The 20,753-nt window shown below is 35.3% G+C and overlaps 1 protein-coding gene across 3 annotated transcripts in view; it reads right to left on the reverse strand.

Moving 5' to 3' along the window:
• Window positions 1–20,753, reverse strand: part of ATM (ATM serine/threonine kinase) — a 69,466-nt gene that overhangs the window by 41,149 nt on the left and 7,564 nt on the right. For all 3 annotated transcript variants that reach the window (XM_065639595.1, XM_065639584.1, XM_065639604.1), the window contains 21 exons: window positions 19,912–20,075; window positions 19,357–19,526; window positions 17,492–17,863; window positions 16,734–16,928; window positions 16,306–16,401; window positions 14,877–15,102; window positions 12,845–12,976; window positions 11,957–12,082; window positions 11,746–11,835; window positions 10,542–10,713; window positions 9,177–9,376; window positions 8,553–8,635; window positions 8,292–8,447; window positions 7,784–7,859; window positions 7,512–7,642; window positions 6,072–6,192; window positions 4,627–4,803; window positions 3,580–3,749; window positions 3,046–3,292; window positions 2,348–2,466; window positions 926–1,052 (listed from right to left, as the gene is read on the reverse strand). In XM_065639595.1, coding sequence (XP_065495667.1) covers window positions 926–1,052; window positions 2,348–2,466; window positions 3,046–3,292; window positions 3,580–3,749; window positions 4,627–4,803; window positions 6,072–6,192; window positions 7,512–7,642; window positions 7,784–7,859; window positions 8,292–8,447; window positions 8,553–8,635; window positions 9,177–9,376; window positions 10,542–10,713; window positions 11,746–11,835; window positions 11,957–12,082; window positions 12,845–12,976; window positions 14,877–15,102; window positions 16,306–16,401; window positions 16,734–16,928; window positions 17,492–17,863; window positions 19,357–19,526; window positions 19,912–20,075 — 3,350 coding nt within the window. The remainder of the gene's footprint in view (window positions 1–925; window positions 1,053–2,347; window positions 2,467–3,045; window positions 3,293–3,579; window positions 3,750–4,626; window positions 4,804–6,071; window positions 6,193–7,511; window positions 7,643–7,783; window positions 7,860–8,291; window positions 8,448–8,552; window positions 8,636–9,176; window positions 9,377–10,541; window positions 10,714–11,745; window positions 11,836–11,956; window positions 12,083–12,844; window positions 12,977–14,876; window positions 15,103–16,305; window positions 16,402–16,733; window positions 16,929–17,491; window positions 17,864–19,356; window positions 19,527–19,911; window positions 20,076–20,753) is intronic.

Raw genomic sequence — 20,753 nt, forward strand, 5'->3', positions numbered from 1 at the left:
CATTTTTCCAGAACCCAAGTAGTTACGGCAGTTTTCAACAACAGGAGAAACATCAAATAAAACCCATTAAAACACTGGGTAGTGTTTCAATGTATATTATTTAAAAAATAATATTCGTATGTACAAAATGCATTATTTCATAGAATATATAAGTTCAGATGGCAAACGTTAAAACTGTAAACCTAAAAAAAAGTAACTAGGCAGGTTTTTTATTCCACTGGCTGGCGATATTAACTTTTATACTCAAAAGATTCAAACAAACATGGTCCAGAAAGAGGTCTTTTTCTTAATTTTAGATTGTTTATGGATAGGCAAAGTAAGTTGTTGACAACGTACGCAATAAAATAGCATAAACTTTGAAAAGATGTTTCTAAGGCACGATGTTACAAGACAGTAATACACTTATGATTTATTGCAAGGGATGCATAATTTTATATGCTTTTGTATTTGCCTTTAACAACAGAAAATCAAATGTCTAAGAACATCACAGACTATAAAATTTCATATGGTCAGTAAGGGAAGCAAACTTTAGTATCTTAATTGTACATAGTATTTAGATAAAATGGTCCAAATGTAATTATTTTAGAATATTTCTTCAGACATACGCCAAAGAAATAAATTGCATCTAAGTTGTGTCTGGTACACACAGATTTCCACAACTTGAAAATAACCCTCTCTATTTATGTATGATTATTTATGCATTATGTAATATATATAATAGTTCAGGTATTTAAGTTTTATAAGGTTCCTGTGTTCCTGAACTTAGTTCTTCTTCCACTGTAGAAGGAAAATAACAGAACGGGAAGGTTTCTAAGGTTGTATTTTTTCCTCATATATGCATGACAAAAATGTCTAATTAAACAAAAATGTACCCGTAAAAGAAGTTTTATATTCTACAGAAAAAAAATCATTATTACATACTTACAGGGCTTTTAGAAAGAATGGCTACAAGACTTGTTAATTTGCTTTTATGACATTTGTTAATATAGTCCAAGGTTGTCTTAATCACATAAGATGAAAAATGAGGTGGATTAGGAGCGGGATCCAGTTCCCTAAATGAATGAAAACAAGATATTTTTTCTTCTCAAAATCAAAACCCATGTATTAAATAAAATAAGTCTAACTGAATAAACATGTGAGTCCTAGGAAATCTTTTCTGCTTTCAGTCAGAAGGACCAAAAGCATCCATCAGTGACACACACCTTATTTTCAGCTGTCTGTTGTCCCCCTATAGCAGCTAAGTTGTACTTTCTTAACATTATTTTATTATTTTTTGAAAGGTCATATTGCTAAAAACCCATGTTTGTGCGATCTAAGTTAATCCATAGGAAAATCTAACTGCAAGTCATGGATAAAGCTTCTGTATTTGGTAATTATGGGAACAATTTGCTTGAGAAAAAAGTAATAATCATGACTCCATTCCAAAAATGGTGGTCAGGTTTTCAGGAACCTCAGAAAGAAAAGAAATGCATCATGATAGTAACAAATCAGCAACATCTAAGTTTCATCACTCTTATTCTTACCATGTCCTTCTTAGAAAGAAAACTTTGGTTACTAGTGGACAACACGGTCTGTTAATAAACTCACTGAAACAAATTTATTTTATAAAATTGTGAAATACTCAGGCTTTTAACTTCTGGCAGATTTTCACAGAAATGCTTTGGTCTGTTTCAAGTTCATACTTCTAAAATATAAATACCTTCTTCAATAACTTCAGAAAGTGTAATGCTTTTCCAAATAGTTGTATCTAAACACAAAAATCTGGAAAACTATTTCCAGGTATAATTATGCAAATAGGGATATTTTTAGGACAAAAAAAGACTGAAAAACTCATAAAAATGAAGATAATTATGGCATTAGAATATCTACTATTGTTAGGAATTTGTTCATTTTGCATTGCTTAAGCAATCTCCTTACCAAAGGCAAGAGCTGCCACTACAAGAACTGTTAAAAAACAGTTTACTTTTCAAAGACTTCTAAATATTTAAAGACCTTTAAAAGAATTACTTTAATTTAGACATTAAAACCTGATCAGTTTTACAGAGGGGGCAGTCCATCCAGATTTGAGCTAATCTAACGTGGAACTGCCATAGTCCATCTTACCAACACACAACGGCATCCTCCTGCCCACCATTCATTCTTTCTGTTAACTGTGTATTACCGAGGTTCTCCTTACTGAGATTGGGGAATAACTGTGTGAGAAAGCATGTCTATGGTACGTCATTACTAACAACAATAAAATCCTTTAATTCTCAGTTTCAAGGCTACCTCTTCTTATGCCTGAAGAGCACGTTGTAACGTACAATGTTATACACAGTCAGCATTTCGAAAATCTACGAACACGTACCTTACATATTTACTTAGAGGGGCTCCTTCGCCTACCGTGCTATCAGGTGGTTCATGTAAGGTCATCAACAGTTCAACCACAATCTCTGGTAAGTTATTATGAGATAAATTGTCAATTTGCTAGAAGAAGAAAAATAGTTTAGCTAAAGTAATTTCACATTTCTTTTCCTTCTGGGAAAACCCATTTTTTTCTGTCTGGATTCTCTATTTGTTCAATTATCTATCACATACAATTCATTCAGAAATTAACCCTGGTTAAGACTCTGGCAGTCACAGGTAAAACAATTTACTTTCCTACAGTATCTGAAAAAACCCCCAACTCTAACCTTATTACTAGTTCTGAATACAGACTCTGCCTCTGGGGAGGATGGCTCCTCAAAAAGCATTAACAAAATATTTTAATAGGAAAACATGACTTACTTAAACAGATATATGGCAGGGAAACTCAGGGTTTTACAATGAATGGTAACTCTTTTAAATTACATTCTGAAAAAAGTCATATTTCAAGTCAACTGTCTGCCTGAAAGTTTCTATTGAACAGCTACTTGAAAATCTTGGGATAAAAATATGGCTACTTTGGCTTTATTAAAATTATAACAAATTTGTATCTATAAACTGGAACTATTTCCATTTTTACAGAAGCTTCTTTCAGGTCTCTTCAATGCCATAGAACTCAATCTACACATTTAAAAGAAATACCTGTTTTCCTAAGCAGTTTTCATCCTTAAGCATGTCGTAGACTTTAGAAGCTGTATCTCTCTGCTGTGCTACTTCACTCTTTCCAAGGCTTTCACAGGCAAAATACGGGAGGATATACACAAGTATCCTTGGAAAACAGTCTGCTAGAACCTGCCTCCAGTCTTTCTCAATTTGGTTGGCAAGTGATTTCACATCTTCAAATTGACTTCTAATCACCAGGTGTGGAACCAAAACTTTGTAACAAGACCTAGACATAGTAAATACATTTGCAGAACGTCCTTGAACCGCATTTTTAAAAAATCTCAAGCATAATATAGCAAATACCATTCCTCTACTGTATAAGCTTGTAATTATTGTTTAGCTACTGCTGTACAAATCTTACCAGCATAAATATAATACACAAGATACTTGGAATAAATTTTAAAAGTTCTCAATGTTATTTCACAACAAAATCCTGATGCATTTAGAAATCTGAAACCCTGTGCCGTAATTGTAAATAAATCTAAATAAACTGCTTTCATATAGCAAACTTACCTATAGAATTCCTCAAGGCTAGTATAGTTCAGAAGAACATAAGGAAAAGCAGACAGGCTATATCCACTGTCATTTATTTTCAGCCACTCCATCACCAAATAGTCTAAATGTGATGTCATGAAGTCTTCTATACTTTTATAGCCAAAAATGTCGGATATTTTTTTCAAAACCTGTGCATGAAGCAAGATTGCAGAAATAGCATGCAGAGCACATGATACTTTGGCAAACTGACAGACCTACACCTCCATGTCCCACTCCTCAGCCTCTTAATGAATATTTGTATAACTCAGCTCCTATTTAGCATAAACAATTTTAAAAATTATTTGTATTGCCATAATCTCAAGAGTGCAATCAAGGAACTACAACTACCCCATATGAGGTGGTAGGCAAATAAATGACAGCCAGTACACATTTTGTGAGGTAGAGACTGTGTGTAAAAATAAGAGGTAACAAACAGAAAGAAAGGATAAAAAGGAGAGAACACACTAAAAAAATTACTGGCATGAAAGGCTGCAGTAGAAATAGTAATTATTTCACTATGCCCTTGTGAACTTCAAAATTCAAGTCCACAAGACACATACCATCTTCCAATACTTAGCATTTATTTTACATGTTTTCTATATTAGAAAACTCGCTTTACTTTCACTGCATAGAAAGATTTTTTAAATGAGATCTGCAATCTTCAATGTATACTTTTATATAAATAATGTACTTTCATACTAATAATACACTTTTATATAAATAGTATACTTGTATATAGATAATAAATGCATTTATACAAACAATAAATGTATACTTTTAATATTTTTTTACTTCAGATCTGTGCTTTTAATATACAAGATTTGCCATTAAAATTGCCTTTTATAATGTCATTATTTCTATGTAGGTCATTAAATATAATTACACATTCAGGTATTTATGCCCTACACTAGTCACACTTCTATAAAATTTAATAACTTTCAAAACTGACAAAAGTATTTTGTCCTGTTCCAGTTTTAATCTAAACATAATTCATAGCCTAAATATAAAATGGAATTTTATACTTGCCTTTTTCACAAGGTGAGGTTCTAATTCATTCTCTTTCACAGACTGGCACACAGCAAACAAAGCTTGCTTTTCACAGACTGGACTGCAGCACAGAATCATGGCTACAAGCATCAGCAAAACCGCTTTTCCATTCCACTGTTTGTCCAAGAGATCTTCAGGACTTGCATCACTCCTGGCCTTCAATAAGAAATAATGAAGAACTTTTTGTACAAACAGCCTGTTAAAGCAATCTCCTAATTAATAAATTAGCATAAATAATTTAAAATTGAGGGCATTGACATAAATACTGCTGGAAATCTTGCTTCAGTTGCTTAACAATTACTTCCCCCAGCCGCCTGCTCCACTCCTCAATCAGAAGTTATTGCCCCCGCGTGCCGGTACCTCACACACTCCAGTTCATGTTGAAATATCAGCAGTTTAAACAAAGGCAACACACTTAACAGAGAAATGACTGAGGCACTGACACGACAAATCTCCTTTTTGCTCTTCCCTGATGCATACAGGAAAGAACTGCCTTGTAATTCAAATGCAGTTGTTCCCCTATTAAGGCACGTTGTTGACAAGTGGTGAATACTGAATAAAAGTAGTTATACAAGAAACTCCAATGAAGGGCAGAAGCTAATAGACAACAGCAAGCCGAGGTGACAGAACAGCAAGCCAAGGCAACAGAGAAATGAGATGACAAAAAGCTGGAGGTGAAAGTACAGAGACACGAAATAAGATGTCAGAGAGATGAGGCCTCTGCAGTGAGGCTATGACACAGCAGGCAAAGGGAACAGAGAAAATGCAGCAGAGGTGACGTGCAGATAGATGACAGCATCACAGAAAAAACACAAAATGTAGACGATGAAGATAACTTAGCATTGTAGTAAGGAGGGAGGAAAAGTGAAAGATACTAATAGAAAAATGAATAAAGAAATTTGACAGTAATATAAACCATTGCAAGTAAAACTTTTCCTTCACTTGAAGTTTCTTCTGAACGGTTGAATTTTTAAAGCAAATTTTGGTTTTTTCAAAAGCACTACTCTAATACGACTGGAAACATGATCTTACTGAATCTCACAAATCTGTTTTTATACTACGTAAACACATAATTTGAATTTACATTGCCTTGTATTCACTATTTAGACGTTTTCTACATTATTGAGGCTCCATTTTTCTTTGATTCTTAAGTGTTACAGTACTGAAACCTGCAACAATGAATAGTATGATACAGAAAACCAATCTGGAACATCCAGTAAAAAGTTTTACAGACTACTAATGTGGGCAAAAAAGTGACTGACTGGATATGTAAGGAATTTCCTGACCACCACCTTGTTTCACAGCCTCAAATTAACAGAAGTCCAGAAGAATTAATATTCTAGGAAAATTAAACGTGATCGTTTAAAAAGTCATCTTATTCATAAAATGAAATCTAGGCAAAACTAATTACTAGGTGTTGGTACCAGATTTCTCATTCCTTCTTGAACTCTGAGATACGCATTCTCAAAAGCCTTTTGCTGGAGCTTCGAGGGAAGGGGTTTTGACATTCCAGAAGAATCTCTCTGTTTCACATCTTGAAATAAACTTCAAAAAAAGAACAATAATTATTAGCATAACATTTAGTGTACAGAATTACTGCATATTGTGTGTATCAAATAAAAATATTCTGATTTTATGAATGTTATTATTTTCTTCTCAACTTTTTGTACAGCAGTCTTTCCTTCTTCTCCGTCAAACATTATTAAGAACACTATGAACACCTGTGGTGGAGAATAGCCTGAAAACACACAAAAGTTTCCCAATCTTTGCCAGTGCAGGAAGCCAAACTTCAGTTGTCCACCATAGTGAACACTTCACATCATAAAGTTCTTTGGCAATATATTTATTGAACAGATGTACATGTAAAAAGAGTTTCTCAAATCATTTTTTTTTGTAGGTAAAAGCCCAACCCACTCTTTGTAACAAAAATGGGAACATCACAGTGGATTGGACCAAATGTTACTCTAGCCATTTCTGAGTGATCATTAGCAGATACTTCAGAAAGATCACCACATGTTTGTCTTGTATGCATAATAATTCTTTGAATATAACATTTGACCACAGATGACCTAGATAGATCATGAGTTAGAAGCGGCGATCGTATTTAGTATCCTTTAATGATTTCCTCTTAAGTGAATTCGTTGCTTTCTAAACATCCAGATACTTGAAGGTAGTAGCATAACACTCAAGATAACTGAATGTTGTACAAAGAAGTAAACCATATTTTCTTAGAATTTTCAACCTGTTAGCTTCACTTAATGTCTCCATGTCTTTAAACTGGAAAGGGCTGTCAATCTTCACTTTGTTCCGCTCCAGATTTTGCAGTTATGCTATACCGCCTGCAATTCAACTCTTTTTGTGCTGAAGGGCTCTACTTTATGCCATCAACAGCTCTGCATAAAGTGTTTTGTACTTTCGAATGCCCCTCCTCTACTCTTATTCCAAGTCAATTAAATGCGTTTTGACATATGGAGAAAGAACTATATAGCTTATTCACAATACAAGATTATTTGAAAAGGTTTTCATGCTACATAATGTACCTCATCTATTTCTAGAGGACAAACAACTATTTCCTATTCAAATCTTGCATAATAAATTTAGTGCAACATTTGCTATCATATATAGCTTTACATGTATATAATGTTCATGTCTCTTTATATTTATGTCTCTCACACCACAGAATACTTGAAATGTAGACAAAGTTTGAACACTTTAACCAAACTAACTTGGTAGGCTTTTATATTCCATTAACATTAAAGCCTCAGAAGTACTGAAAAGAGCAGCTATACAGTAGCAGAAGTAACACCCAGTTAAGTGAAATTAAGTGTTATTCTTATAAACAGAAAAAAGATCTACATTATCACCTCGTAATCGACTTTGCAGCAAGAATGCGAACTTGATGGTGACTATCTGCGAGAAAATGTGGGAAAGCATCACTCACAGGTAGATCTTCCTTTCCCACATTAAACATCACCCACTTGCAATGAGGATCAGCCTGAAGAAAAATTAATGTTGTTGTTTAAAATATACAGAAGAATACACACTGATGTATGCAAAAGATCTTCAGATACTGGTTTTAAGTACACCTTAGGTATATATATAACATGCTAATGAACATCAGAAAATCTGGGATTACCTCAAGCACGGCTTTCATGCAGTTTAAAAGGGCCACTCTCACTGATGCTGTGCATTTCCCTTCTTGAGCTAAATACCTAAAATAAGGAAGATCTGAATAAAGGAAAAAGTTGCCAACCATTTTGAGAAAAAGTCTAACAGGTTAGTTTCTGCTGCTCACACTTCATTATTTGTGCTCAATAGGCATGTTTGGGAGAATTTTAATTAGTAATCTACAATTGTAAACGATATTAATTTTTGTTTGATGAAGTTATCACTTGTTATAATTACTGATGCAATTCAGAGAACAATTATTAATATACAATGGTAGCATTTATTTTTCTAACATTATCTTAAGGACGATATAATTCTTTGCTATAAATATAACATGATACAGAAAATCTGGAAAGTTAAATGGTATCATAGGATACCAATGTCAAGACACACAACAGCACTACAGTCTTCACACTGACAGCAAACTCAAAAATTTCATGCCAAACGGACTTCTGCATTAAATAGATAAAACATACCAAAAGGCTCTAAGAACTGTCAAAAATTGTCCTTGGGCATCCCCCGTCTCTTCAGCATGTGCGTTGGACTGGGCCAACCCTACTGCTACAGGAAGCAAATTACTTAGAATTACTTTACAAACTTCTTGATCTCGACGGTACAAAGAACACACAGCTCTGTGAAAGAAAGAAAAAAATATCTTGAAACATGAAACATCCTCCAGATCCTCTAGCTCTTGAATTAAAATAGCTATAATACATGTTGAATAGTTTCTCTCTTACGAAAGAGGCCTAAGAAGCATAAGAATTTCATCTTCAGGCAAGACGTGTTCTTCACTAGGGAGCTCCTTCAAAAGGACCAAGTACTGGAGAATGGAGGAAAAAAAAAAAAAAGAGAACCAAAATGGAAAATAATACTTAAGAAAACACGTAGACAAAAAGAAAAAATATAAAACATTTTCAGTAACTCTTATATGAAATCACACAGCAAGGATACCTATTGTCAGCTCTTACATGTTCGACTCTGATCAACTTTTCACACAAAGACTGTCACACAGAAATATGGCTCATGAAATTTTTAGTATTGGTTGTCAAAATTATTTATTTTGTAAACTAAAACACAGATCCTAATCTACTACAGAGACCATTTCTAGCTATTTAACAAAAAATTAATGATAAACACAAGATGTTTATACTCCTCAATTCTTTATTTTTTGGCTTACAAATTCTAAACTGCTCATTCCTTGACCACCACACATTTCAAAACACTAAAAGTAACCATTTTAATGTCTTCTCACGGAACTGACAACAAGAGAACGACAAGAATATACAACTGACAAGAATTTACCAATTTAAAACCAGTACAAATACAGAGCTGGGTCTGCTCTAAAAAAAGCTCACACTCACCATGTGCAGATGCAAGGGCTTAGCAATATCAAAGACGCTGCCATCAGTAAGTGTCAACAGCTTCCTGCGTATATCAGAGGCTCGGAAGCTCACGGGCTGAATTTGGACTGTAGTTACACAAATACACAAGCACCTCAGAATTTCAAGGAGAAGTAAATCCTGCTTTGTCAATTGTTCTTCAGCTAATGGGCTCAAAGGACCTAAAAACAAGACTCTCATGTAAGAAAATGCTTCTTCAAGGACAATAAAAAAATTGATAACGTTTCAGGTCTTTACAAAATTAAGTTCTCAGAACAGACAGAGCACTAACAATCTTTAAGTTTATTTGTTACTGAGCAGTTCTGCATCAGTAACAGCTTCTTGAGTGTCTCCTACTTCTACAAAGACCTTCTCTAAAACAGAAGCTTTAAATTTTATCTGCCTATACATACGGCTGATTTCTCCATCAAGGTTAAAATGAACTCGATGGAACCATCTGCAGCTGTGCTATTTTGGGTCATTAACTATAATTTAGGATACATGGATTCAAAGCTTCCCCAAAATCGAAATTATGACAATTACTACTATGTTAATATCCTCGTTGAAATGTCAATTACAACCTAAACAAAATAATTACAAATGCAATTTTCCTGTCACATCTAGAATTCTTGTAACTTTCTGTAATCATAAACTTTATTTATTAGAATTATTTATCGGATGGTTGGAGAACATTCTTCTAAAGACACTTATACAACATGATAGGGAAAACAGAGCAGCTGTTCTTTGTGGAATTAATATAACACTCTGATTTCCTTTTCATTCAATAAGAAACAGAAGACATAGTCCTGGTTAAAAACTAAGATACACACTATTTTTATAAAGAATCTAAAATGAAAGAGAACATTGGCACTTGTAGGTCCTAACAAGAATAAACAGACACATTCATGCTCCTGTCCCTCTGCAGGTCCAGAGATATAAGAAAGCTGACCTTGTTAAGAATTAACCATCAGGAAAAGGACAAAAGTTAAATAGGACTACTTTTAAGAAAATAAATCACAGTCTAATGACAGAGACAGGTTTCCAACAGACACACTTTCTAGTTTCTTCTTTACCAAAACTTCTGCGTGACTTTGAACAAGTTAGCTAGCTTCTCTGCTTGCATTTTACTATTTACAAAATAAAAAATAAACTTCTCCGTTCCAAGTGAGCTAGAACACTTCATTAACATCTTTAAAACACTAATGAAGTACAAAAGAATTATTGTTTATAAAGTACCTGGTTCAACAGTTAACGAAGCAGCACAATTTTATACCTCACTCATCCAAGCAAAGAGCAATCTGTAAAAACAAGCTTTTGCAAATAGTGTTGAACACAGACTAGACTTACCTGTTACATTTTGCATCTCACCAGATTCATTTGTATCATTGATGTCAGTCACTGAATGATCATCAAACAGATCATCAGATACCTGGTTATCTACTTCCATTATACTCTCCTCAGGATCATTCCCCGTTAGATCCACTTCTCCCAGTTCACTTGGTTTACCAGTAAACACCATCTGACAAAACCACCACATCCTTTTAAAGTTGGCTTTTAAGGACAGGAGAAACATCACAGGCATAAGACAAGGAAAGACAATGCAGCTTCCCAGTGAACTAGAATGGGTGAAGACAATAAGGGCTATACCGAACTGCTGAATTTCATCCTTTGTGATAAACCTGTCTTCTACACACGTGAATTGTCTGATTTGAACTATTCTCTTTAGGACACAAGCTTCCTAAGACAGATATTAGCCTCTGTGTTTTACATGGTGCCAAGGACATTGTCAGTATTCGAAATACAATTACCTCTACAAGGCTCACAAACTTCTCACTATACTTCAGAACCACAAAGAAATGGAAGGAATGCATATGACCTTTCTGAGGGCACAGTAACCACTACTTTCCCTACCAGATGACAAATTAACAGAAGGTAGCACTCTCAGCTTCTCACCTGAAAAAACAAAGGATTTTGCCTACCTAGGCCTGACTACAGGGCAATCTGCCAAAAAGAGAAGTTTTAAGAGTTGTGCTAAACAGTCATCTACCACTCTATTACTTTTCCCAGTGAAAAAGGAAAGTAATTTACAGTTAGAAGATTTAATATCTATATAATAAACATCTTTAAAGTGTTTCAAGTCAGGTAAGCCCATCAAACTACAAAAAAAAGAAGCTTTTAAAACTTTACAAGTGCACTACAATTAAAAATAACGTGATATGGAAAATCTTGCCATGGCACAAAACCTGTGTATACTTTTACTCTAATACAGTATTAAAAAATTTCCAAAAATAACACAATTTTTTTTTAATGTGAGCTGGCCTGCTGACTTTGGTCAAGTGTTATCCATCTGCTCTCGTTTTCCCCCTATGCCTGTGTTCAAATGCTAAACAGAAATGCTTCCAGTTAGGAATTCTCTATAAAACTCAATGTATTTTGATTTTATTTTTTCAGTAAGAAGTATCTCATTTAGTTTGCCTCTAAATTATTATACTGTAAAAACAATCCTCTCATAGAAGAGTACTGCATTTAAAAACAGGCAGAATGTACTTACCAGATTTTTGCAAATATCTACAAGATCATCCATAAATTTTGATGTTAACAAACGCAGGAATATATTAGACTGCATCTTATTAGCACTGTTCTGTAAGAAAGCAAGATATACAGATAGGCTAATTCATTTTTTTCAGGTACTATATATACAGCATTCAACTTTGTCATCTTTTTAATGAATAAAGAAATATAAATTCCTTTATAAACTTTACCTTGGTACAATTGCATAAACATTTTGTACAGTGAGTTATCAAAGTCCTTAATGAGTTGACCTGGGCATCTTCATTTAGTTTGTTTTTAGACTGAGAAATGCTTTCTCCGGCATAATGAAGGAGAGACTAATAAAAATACAAAACAATTAAAATACCTCTGTTAAATTCCTTTATACATTGGCGCATACACAGCATACACACAGAGACAAAGGGACATGATTCTCATTTATACTCATTCAGACATTCTCATTCTTAAAGCTTTGATATTTATAGTGTACATCAATGACTTCGGACTTCTTTTTTTTTTTTTCTTTGATTTTTGTTTCACTCATTCTGCTCCAGAAATGACAAAAAGATGTCCTAGACCTGCCTAAAACATTGGTATTTTCATCACAAAAGGAAAACACAGCACCTCTCCATAATGTGTTAAGTTCTGGGTTTCCATATTTAAGTAAGAAACCACCTCAAATAGTAGTAGTGGTAATAACAACAGTAGCTGTCTTCATACTGGTTTAAACCACCAAATGATCTTAACAAATTCCTATATAAAAGACCTATAAATGAAAGGACTTGTTATCCTCTAAGTAGCTGTTTGTCCACATGTCCATGATTATTTTATTTTTGTAGAAGGGATGACTCAGAAATGAATAAATATGTAGAATATTCTCCACTGCAAAACATGTATTGGTGTGCTGACAGAATTTCACAGTGACTCCTCTCAGCAGCAGCATTAACATACTTAAACCACTCTCAATGCCTTTTTTTAAGCAGAATCCAATGGAAAATTCATGCTCTGAAAATATATCAATATGAATAGATTTTCAAAAATTATTTTATATTTAATGGTTTATTTCATTTTTAATAGCTCCCAAACACATTGCTGCTTACCTTAGCTTTCTGGAACAATTCTGATTTACAGGCGTCCTCTTCTTTAAATATACCAGTGTAGCAATAGCAACCAAGAACACCAATCAAGAGACTGACACATCGGACAAGATGTTCTGCAGCAACAAGCTTAGACTAAATCAAACACACAGTATAAATACCAGTGGCTTATCATTAAACTTTTCCACTAAAATACAGAATACAGAACAGAGTCTTTTAAAAACACTTTTATAGACAGATTTCACCAAAATTTAAAAATATTTGTATCCTAGTGTTTTGCATTGCACTCGACTCACATGTCCTTTTTTGGCTCTCTGTGTTATAATATGCTCTCTATGTCCCATGGCCCTTATGCTTCCTTCCTTTACAATACTTCAAATTCTCCCTCTCCTTTAGAATCCATCACAGCAACAGTTCCAGCTCTTCCCACGTGCTCTGTTTTATCTATTTTACCTCATGCCAAGACAAGAGACGGCATGAGCTGGTCAGGAACTACATGACATTCCTACTGCTGTCTCTTCTGATCTTAGTAAATTTGTAAGTTGCTTCTTAGTAGCAACTATGTCAACAAATAAACAGCATAGATGGTTGTTAATGTGTGCAAACTTACTGCAGGAGCACTCTAGAGATCCCTTTTCATCTGTCTAAATCATTTGGATCAAAGGAGGCAAAAGAGCAGACAACTATTTCTTACTTTCTCAGAGAGAGACACCAAAAAGGATTGCTATCACATCCTTGAAAAGCAGTTAACTATAAAAACGATGGGAAAACTTATGCATATGTGCCACTGTCACACACGCAAAAACAGGGCTAAGTTTTATAGCTCCCAGTCGCCAGTACCTTGTTACTTTTAGCTCACCAAATATTACAGGACCTCAGCAGTGAATTGCAAGGAAGGCACACCACTACATTAACAGCAAAGCTTGCCTCTCAAAGGAACTGGAAGTTTAAAAAGCCTGCTGCTTTTGTTTTCACAAACTTTTTACCATTATGTGGTGTCTCTTCCTCTACAAGTCAAGATTTCTCTCCAAAGGAGAGATTCTGTGGTGTTCCAACAAGTGGAAGATACAAATGGGATCACAGGATGATTCAGGCTGGAAGGGACCTCAGCAAGTCTCTGGTCCAACCTCCTGCTCACAGCAGGTCAGCTCTGAGGTCAGACCAGGTTACCCAGGGCTTGAAAACCTCCAAGCGTGAAGACCACACAACCTCTCAGGCAGGGCAACCTGTGCCGCTGCCTCACTGTCCCCACGGAGATAAAATTCTCCTTGGATCCAGTGTGAACTTCTCTTGACTCTGCCTCCTGTCTCTCATCTTCCTGCAATGCACCCTGTGAAGAGCCTCACTCTGTCTTGTAGACAATCTTATAGGCACTGGCAGGCTCACCCAAAGCCTGTCAAGGCCCCAAAAGCCACCTCTGCTCCAGGCTGAACAAGCCACCTCACAGGTCAAGTGCTGGAGCCCCTGCCACCCCAGTGGCCTCCACCAGATGCACTGAACATCTGTCTCATACTGGGAGGCCCAAAACTGGATGCGGCATTTCAGATGCCTCTGAGTAGAGAGGGATAATCAGTTCCCTTGAGGATGGGCTGTGCTCTTTTTAAATATAGCCTGTACTCACAGCTTACTTTACCACTGCTTCTTTACACAGCTGTCTCTTTTTACAAAACCTAACAATTTGAGACTTCTATGCCTCAGGCTAACATGGCTGAAAACTGGCAAGAGCTTAAGGCATTATAGGAGCACAGAAGTTGAAAAAGCATCACAAAAAGCAGCACAACAGCAATTTATGTTGCAACTTTGCACACACTTCCACTTCTATAGAGCTTCTACATATTCCCACATAATTATGAAAACTGGATATTTTGCTAATGATGTAAATGCAGACTTCTCTATGTCATATTATTGGATACAGTTTTTCAACTGCTTGCAGTTCATTTTTATCAGCAAAAGGAATGAAAATCTGTATACTTTGCCCTGACAATATATTGTTGGGAGCATAAATAGAAGGATGTAACAGTAATTTCTAACTTACCTTAGGAGCATAGCTGCTTAAAAGCTTTTCTGACATTGCTAAAAGACAGTGCTCCAAAGTTTCCCTAAGATTTTGGTTGATGGCAAGTCTTGAACGAGTCACATTTTTATCTGTAACATTTACTGCAAATTTAGTGAAAACATCCATTTCATCAAACGTTGTCTGCAGATACAGCTCTTCAATATCAGAAAAATTGTTTTCTTCTTTCCCTTGCAAGTGTTGCACACTTGAAGAAGAGACATTGTTTTTACTTTAGCAGCCAGTATATGACTTACAAGTCTTTAAAACTATTATTTAAATGCAAGAAATAAACAAAAGCATAACAAAATATTTTATCCTTTTGTGCTTCCAAACTCTGGTTGATCTTTAATTTCTAAGGTGAATTTCACTGTGGAATGGATACTCTTACTTTAGCTCTGAAAAAACTGCAAAGACGAATGAAGCCTGCACACACTTAGAATCATAGAATAGAATCATAGAATCATTCAGCTGGAAGAGACCCTCAGGATCATCGAGTCCAACCCTAACCTAACCTAACTCTAGCGCTAAACCATGTCCCTAAGAACCTTGTCTAAACGCCTTTTAAACACCTCCAGGGATGGTGGCTCCACCACTTCCCCGGGCAGCCTGTTCCAATGCTGGACAACTTCGTATGTTCTACTGTAGTTCATATAGAAGCATCTGTTTTGTGTCAGGATGGCTGAGCTCAACTTACTTTACATAACTGGAGCAGAAATTCACAAAACCCCTGAAACTAGTACTTTTAACTTCTAAAGTCTTATCTTCCATCACAACAAGTTATACATGTTTTAGTTTCATTAAGAGAAAAATGGATATAGTCCAAGAGCTTGAACATATGCATCAGTGAAAGAACGAACAGCATTTAGAGAGTGACTCCTACAGGCTCAAGTAACATATGGCTGGGGCCACAAATGTAGGCAGAGTGGCATGAGGACATGTGGACAGCAAGCATCTAGCCAACTTTCTACTTATTATCTGTCTTCAAGAAAACTCTTAAGATATATGCTTCCTTTAGAACGGGAGGTAGTGTTAAAAGGCATGAATAAATATTTGTATAAAATTACAAATTATTTGAAAAGTATAACTTTAATGACTTAAGAATATCTAATGTACTTACGGATAAAAAGCCAAATATTTAGCTGTTTTGCTGAAGTGAGATGATACACATATGGCTCATAAGGTATTTTGTTCAGTACCTGAAGCTTTGACTCTGTCAGCAAGACTATTTTAACGTCTGCTTAAAGCACCTTAACAAATTGCAAAAATGCTATTATTTTATTGGGTCTGAAAGATGTTGCACAAGAAGATGTGAAAGAGCTTGAGGAATGATGCATTTCATTATCTCTGCTTGCTAAAATGACAAATACAAGCAGCTTAAGTATCTATAATGATTGATGTAAAAACATACCATTTAGCATCATTTTGGAAAAAAATCATGGCAGCTCTACAGTTCTTCATTGTAAGGCTCACAAGTATTTTTTGCAACATAAGATGAGGAAAATCACTGTAAAAAAAGAAAATTGTTTGTATTTTCTTGCAATCAGACAAGCTCTTGGGATTCCTGAAGCATACTCAAAAATTAACCAGATAACGGTTTATCTTCAAAGAAGCTTAAGTTATCACTTGAGATTTCTAACACACAGTTCATGTATCTGCTGTGCTATGGACAGATAACTAAGTTATGTTCCCACAATGACATTCTACAGTAAGCTTAAAAACTCTATAAACTCTACCAAAGCATTAACATAATACAATTCTGCAAATGCACTTTTCCCTGTGCAATTTTCTGTGTCGTAAGGTGAGCTTACATACAAAGTTATGCCACAAAGACTTTACCTGCAGAGCACAGGAGGCAACTCTGCACATTCTTCCATTTCTTCCTCCAAATAGCAGGACAGTACCCATTTCATTATCGTCTCCTTTAACACAGAACCTAGATTTCTGTCACCATTATTCTGTTCCATCCCTACATCCAAATTTTCTGGCACTGAGTAGGTAGACATCACATATGACAAACAACATATAGCAGAACTGTAACAAAAATGGAACACAGGGCATTTTTGAGAAACAACGTGGTGTTTGTTGATCAGCACTCTAAAGCAAAGTCAGTATTTCTGCATGCTCAGGGAGCATCAAGTTCATGAGCAACTTAATAAGCACACATACCGGAAAACTCCTTTATTAGGATCTTCGCATTTTTAAAAGCTACACTTGGCTAATACAGACATTTCCTGTCTGTTTTAAAGACTGTTTAAGAATACTTGTTTCAGAATCAAAATATATTTATAGAGGAAAACATACTTTTTAACTTCACAAAATCAATGTATCTTTCAGTCAGATCTTTAACTTTCAGCCCATTTTACATTTTTAGCCAATTTTAAATTTGACGATGCTTGCCTCTCCTCTTCTGCCTCTGCTTTCAGACTTATGTATGTGTTTATGCCCATTTCAAATGCTTAAAATGCACACGTAGGCCGTTCTTAATTAGAAACACAGCCACAACAACCATATTATTTTGAATAATACAGTGGTTTTGGTTGCACAGTTAAGAGCAATGTGAATCAGACACAAAGTATTCTTGCTTCCCATTTTACCTTGAAGGCTTGCATGCAGGTCCTGAAAATATCTTCCAGAGTTCTTTATCTGTCACAACAAGGTTTCCTTGAATCATAGCTCCAAGTAGCCCAAAGCTCTCCACTTCGATTTGCTGGAAACTTACGCTACGAATGGTAAGAGACCAAATCTTTGCCCAGGTTCTCTGGAGCTCCAACTTGTGGGTGCTTTTCAAATCAGTTTTCTGGTTTTGACACAAAGCTACCTCTGTAAGACACTTCAGCACGTATGGGGTTCTTTCTCCTCGGCGCTGATGAGGCAGTAACTGGTGAAGTACATTGAGTAAGGGAGGTAGCTCACTGTTAGGAAGACTCATGGGATACTTTGATATTAATTGAGCTGTAATCTGTAACCTTGAAAACACAAAGTGAAGCAATTAGTATCAAACATACATCAACATACATACATACAACAAACATACATCAAACAAACAAACAACAATTTGCATCTACAAAAGAAAATGAACAAAGAATTCTCTGATTGTCATTTCACATTTATGCTTTCCAGTATTGAGCTGATCTGTCTACTAACAAAGGTTAAAGATTCAGTATTTCTACTGTTTTTACTTGTCAGTCTGCTTGTCTAGCCTCACTACCACTAATAATTCCTTACAGGCTGACTTCACTGATTTCTAATTTCTTACAAGCTGACTTCACTGATTCCTGACCACAAGGGAAGAAAATTTCATGCAAAAAACCAATTTTTGTCCTTCTTCTGGACTAGTCTGCTATGCACTCTGACGCAGGGAGTGACCTCAAGGGTGAACTTACATAAACAGGAAACATTACAAGAACATCTCTACAGATAAGAAAAATAAAATCTATCAAATGAACAATATGTTAAGCTGGAGATGGTAAGTTGGAAGGGTTTTGCTCATAGCAATGGTTGCAACTCTAATTAGTAAATTACAGTACTCACAGGATTTCTTGAAGATTGCTATCTCCACACAGAATGGCAGGTTAACTTCTCAACTGGATCCTAAATAGCCACCTCTCCGCAATATTGCGAGCAATAAACACACACACACAAACCTGCCGCCCCAGCTCAGGACCCAATTTTCAAGCAGCTACACCATTTTGGTGTCTTGTACAGCAGTTTCCAAGAAAAGGCCGAAAGAGAGGAAGAGTAACAATAGCCTGTGTAATTTATTTTAGCTAAAAAGTCAACATTCTTTGGCTTAGGACTACAGTTGGTAAGTTCTGGAAAAGTCTAGCTGTGGTCTTTCAACAACTTGACTCCCTGCTACGCAGTCCTTCTCTGGCAGTCAGTGGAAGACGTGTAGCATGTGTAGCTACATCTCCAGTTCAGAAGTCCCTTATGTCAAACAAAATACCTCTCAGTCAAGGTCTATCCTAAGGTGCCAGGCCTTGCACTTGAACAGTTTTCATGCTAGGTATTACAGCACTGTGTGAACTAGTCCAAAATGGCCAAACTGTTAATGGTTGCTGTCCTGTGACCCAGCCAGCTTAAGAAAAGAGTAAATCTCACGTTAATTTCCTAATACTCAATAAGTTCGATCAGACTCACAATACTGACATAAAGACTGGTAATATCTAGCACGAAAGACAGGTAGAAAATCGGAAGCAGTAGTATCTTACGCACCACAACACAGTTTACCAGACCTCGTTATTTCTTAGGAAAGCAAATATATAAAGTTTTTAAAGCAAGAGTACCAAGAACACTACCCACTAATTTCCAAATGCTGTGAGAATCTAAGCTTAGTGCTTAGATAATATAATTATAGCTTGTGTAGACACCTAATTCAAAAGCATAACCTATTCAGTAGAACATTCAAATGTAAAAATATGTCTGTAGTGATATTTGTTTCATGTAAAGATGTTATTACCATGGTATGACATCGAAATCCTCCTGGGATCTTTGCAGGTTGCCTCGAATTACCTCCCAGCCCAGTTCAATCCTCCTGCGCTTGCTTGGTGCTGTTTCACCACTGGACTCTCTTTGTGTAACCGCATATGACTGGGTGATTTCCAGAACTTGGGTATCCTCTGTAAAAACCTTTTATAAAGAGAAATTTAAAAGTACACAAATAAAAAAGTAGTATTTACAGGAAAACTGAAATGTCATACTAAAATGGTCCATTTTTTACTGCCTATAAACCCAATTAAGAGGCAAGCAGAATTATTATTTGTTATTCTTTATTATAACAGAACCTCCACTTATAGTCTAATAAGTAACACTAGTGAAACCTGGTATTCTTTAGGAGTCCACACATTTCTAAACTGCAAAAAAATTATGAGCTAAACAAATCAGAACACAGACAAAAGGTACTAATACTTCAGTTAATGATTTTGAGGAAAGGTTAAAGCCATATTACTTTAAAAAGTAAAACAAATAACACAGTAAATATATAGTCGACTTTATATTTAAATGAGAGTGTTACCTGATGACAAATATCAGCCATTAACTCAATCAAGTTTTCCTTTATAGCAATATTACGCGAGACCGAAGAATATTTTCCTCTACTACTGATGAGATTTATTTCGTTCACTAGCAGATCATACAGGTTTTGTAAGATACTTTGCCATTTTGGTGAGTCATATACACCTGTACACGCAAAAACAATTAAAAGATAACATGTACCATCCACTTGATACAATACGTAAACCTACCCAGACAACACAGAATACGACCAAAATCATAGTAAAGCATACAAAGCTTAACAAATGCAGCCCTGCAAAACAAGTCTTAAAATGAAGAATAAATGAAGTATAAAAGTAAAAAAAGTTAAGAGAGAATTTAATCAGCATATATAAGTGATCAGAGTAGGAAAGAAATTTCTAATAAACAATTATTTATGTAACTGGAAAGACTACAATGAAATGCAATGGATAAATTTAGACTAATTATAAACTCTCCGCCATTCGTAGACAAAGGAAAAAAAAAAAAAGAAAAAGATGGTATAACTGAAATAGGCCATGACAGACAAACATAATTACTGAGCGATGTTCTCTGATCGATTTTATATAGTAAGTCAGACTTAGACCATAGCAGTAACTTCTGGGCTTAAATAAGCCTGGTAAGATATGAATACATGTGGCAATCTAAACTATTCTTCCCGTCCCCCAAAGACTTTGTTTTGATTTAGTAATTAAAAATCACCTTTCGATAAAAAGCAATCAACCTTTACAGGACTTAACACAATTAATATTCTCTTAGTGCATACCATTTGAAAACTTATTTCCACTTTCACTCAATATTAACCTGTATCATAAAACTACTGAC

Source organism: Caloenas nicobarica, chromosome 1 (assembly GCF_036013445.1).
Source record: "Caloenas nicobarica isolate bCalNic1 chromosome 1, bCalNic1.hap1, whole genome shotgun sequence".
Lineage (NCBI taxonomy): Eukaryota > Metazoa > Chordata > Aves > Columbiformes > Columbidae > Caloenas > Caloenas nicobarica.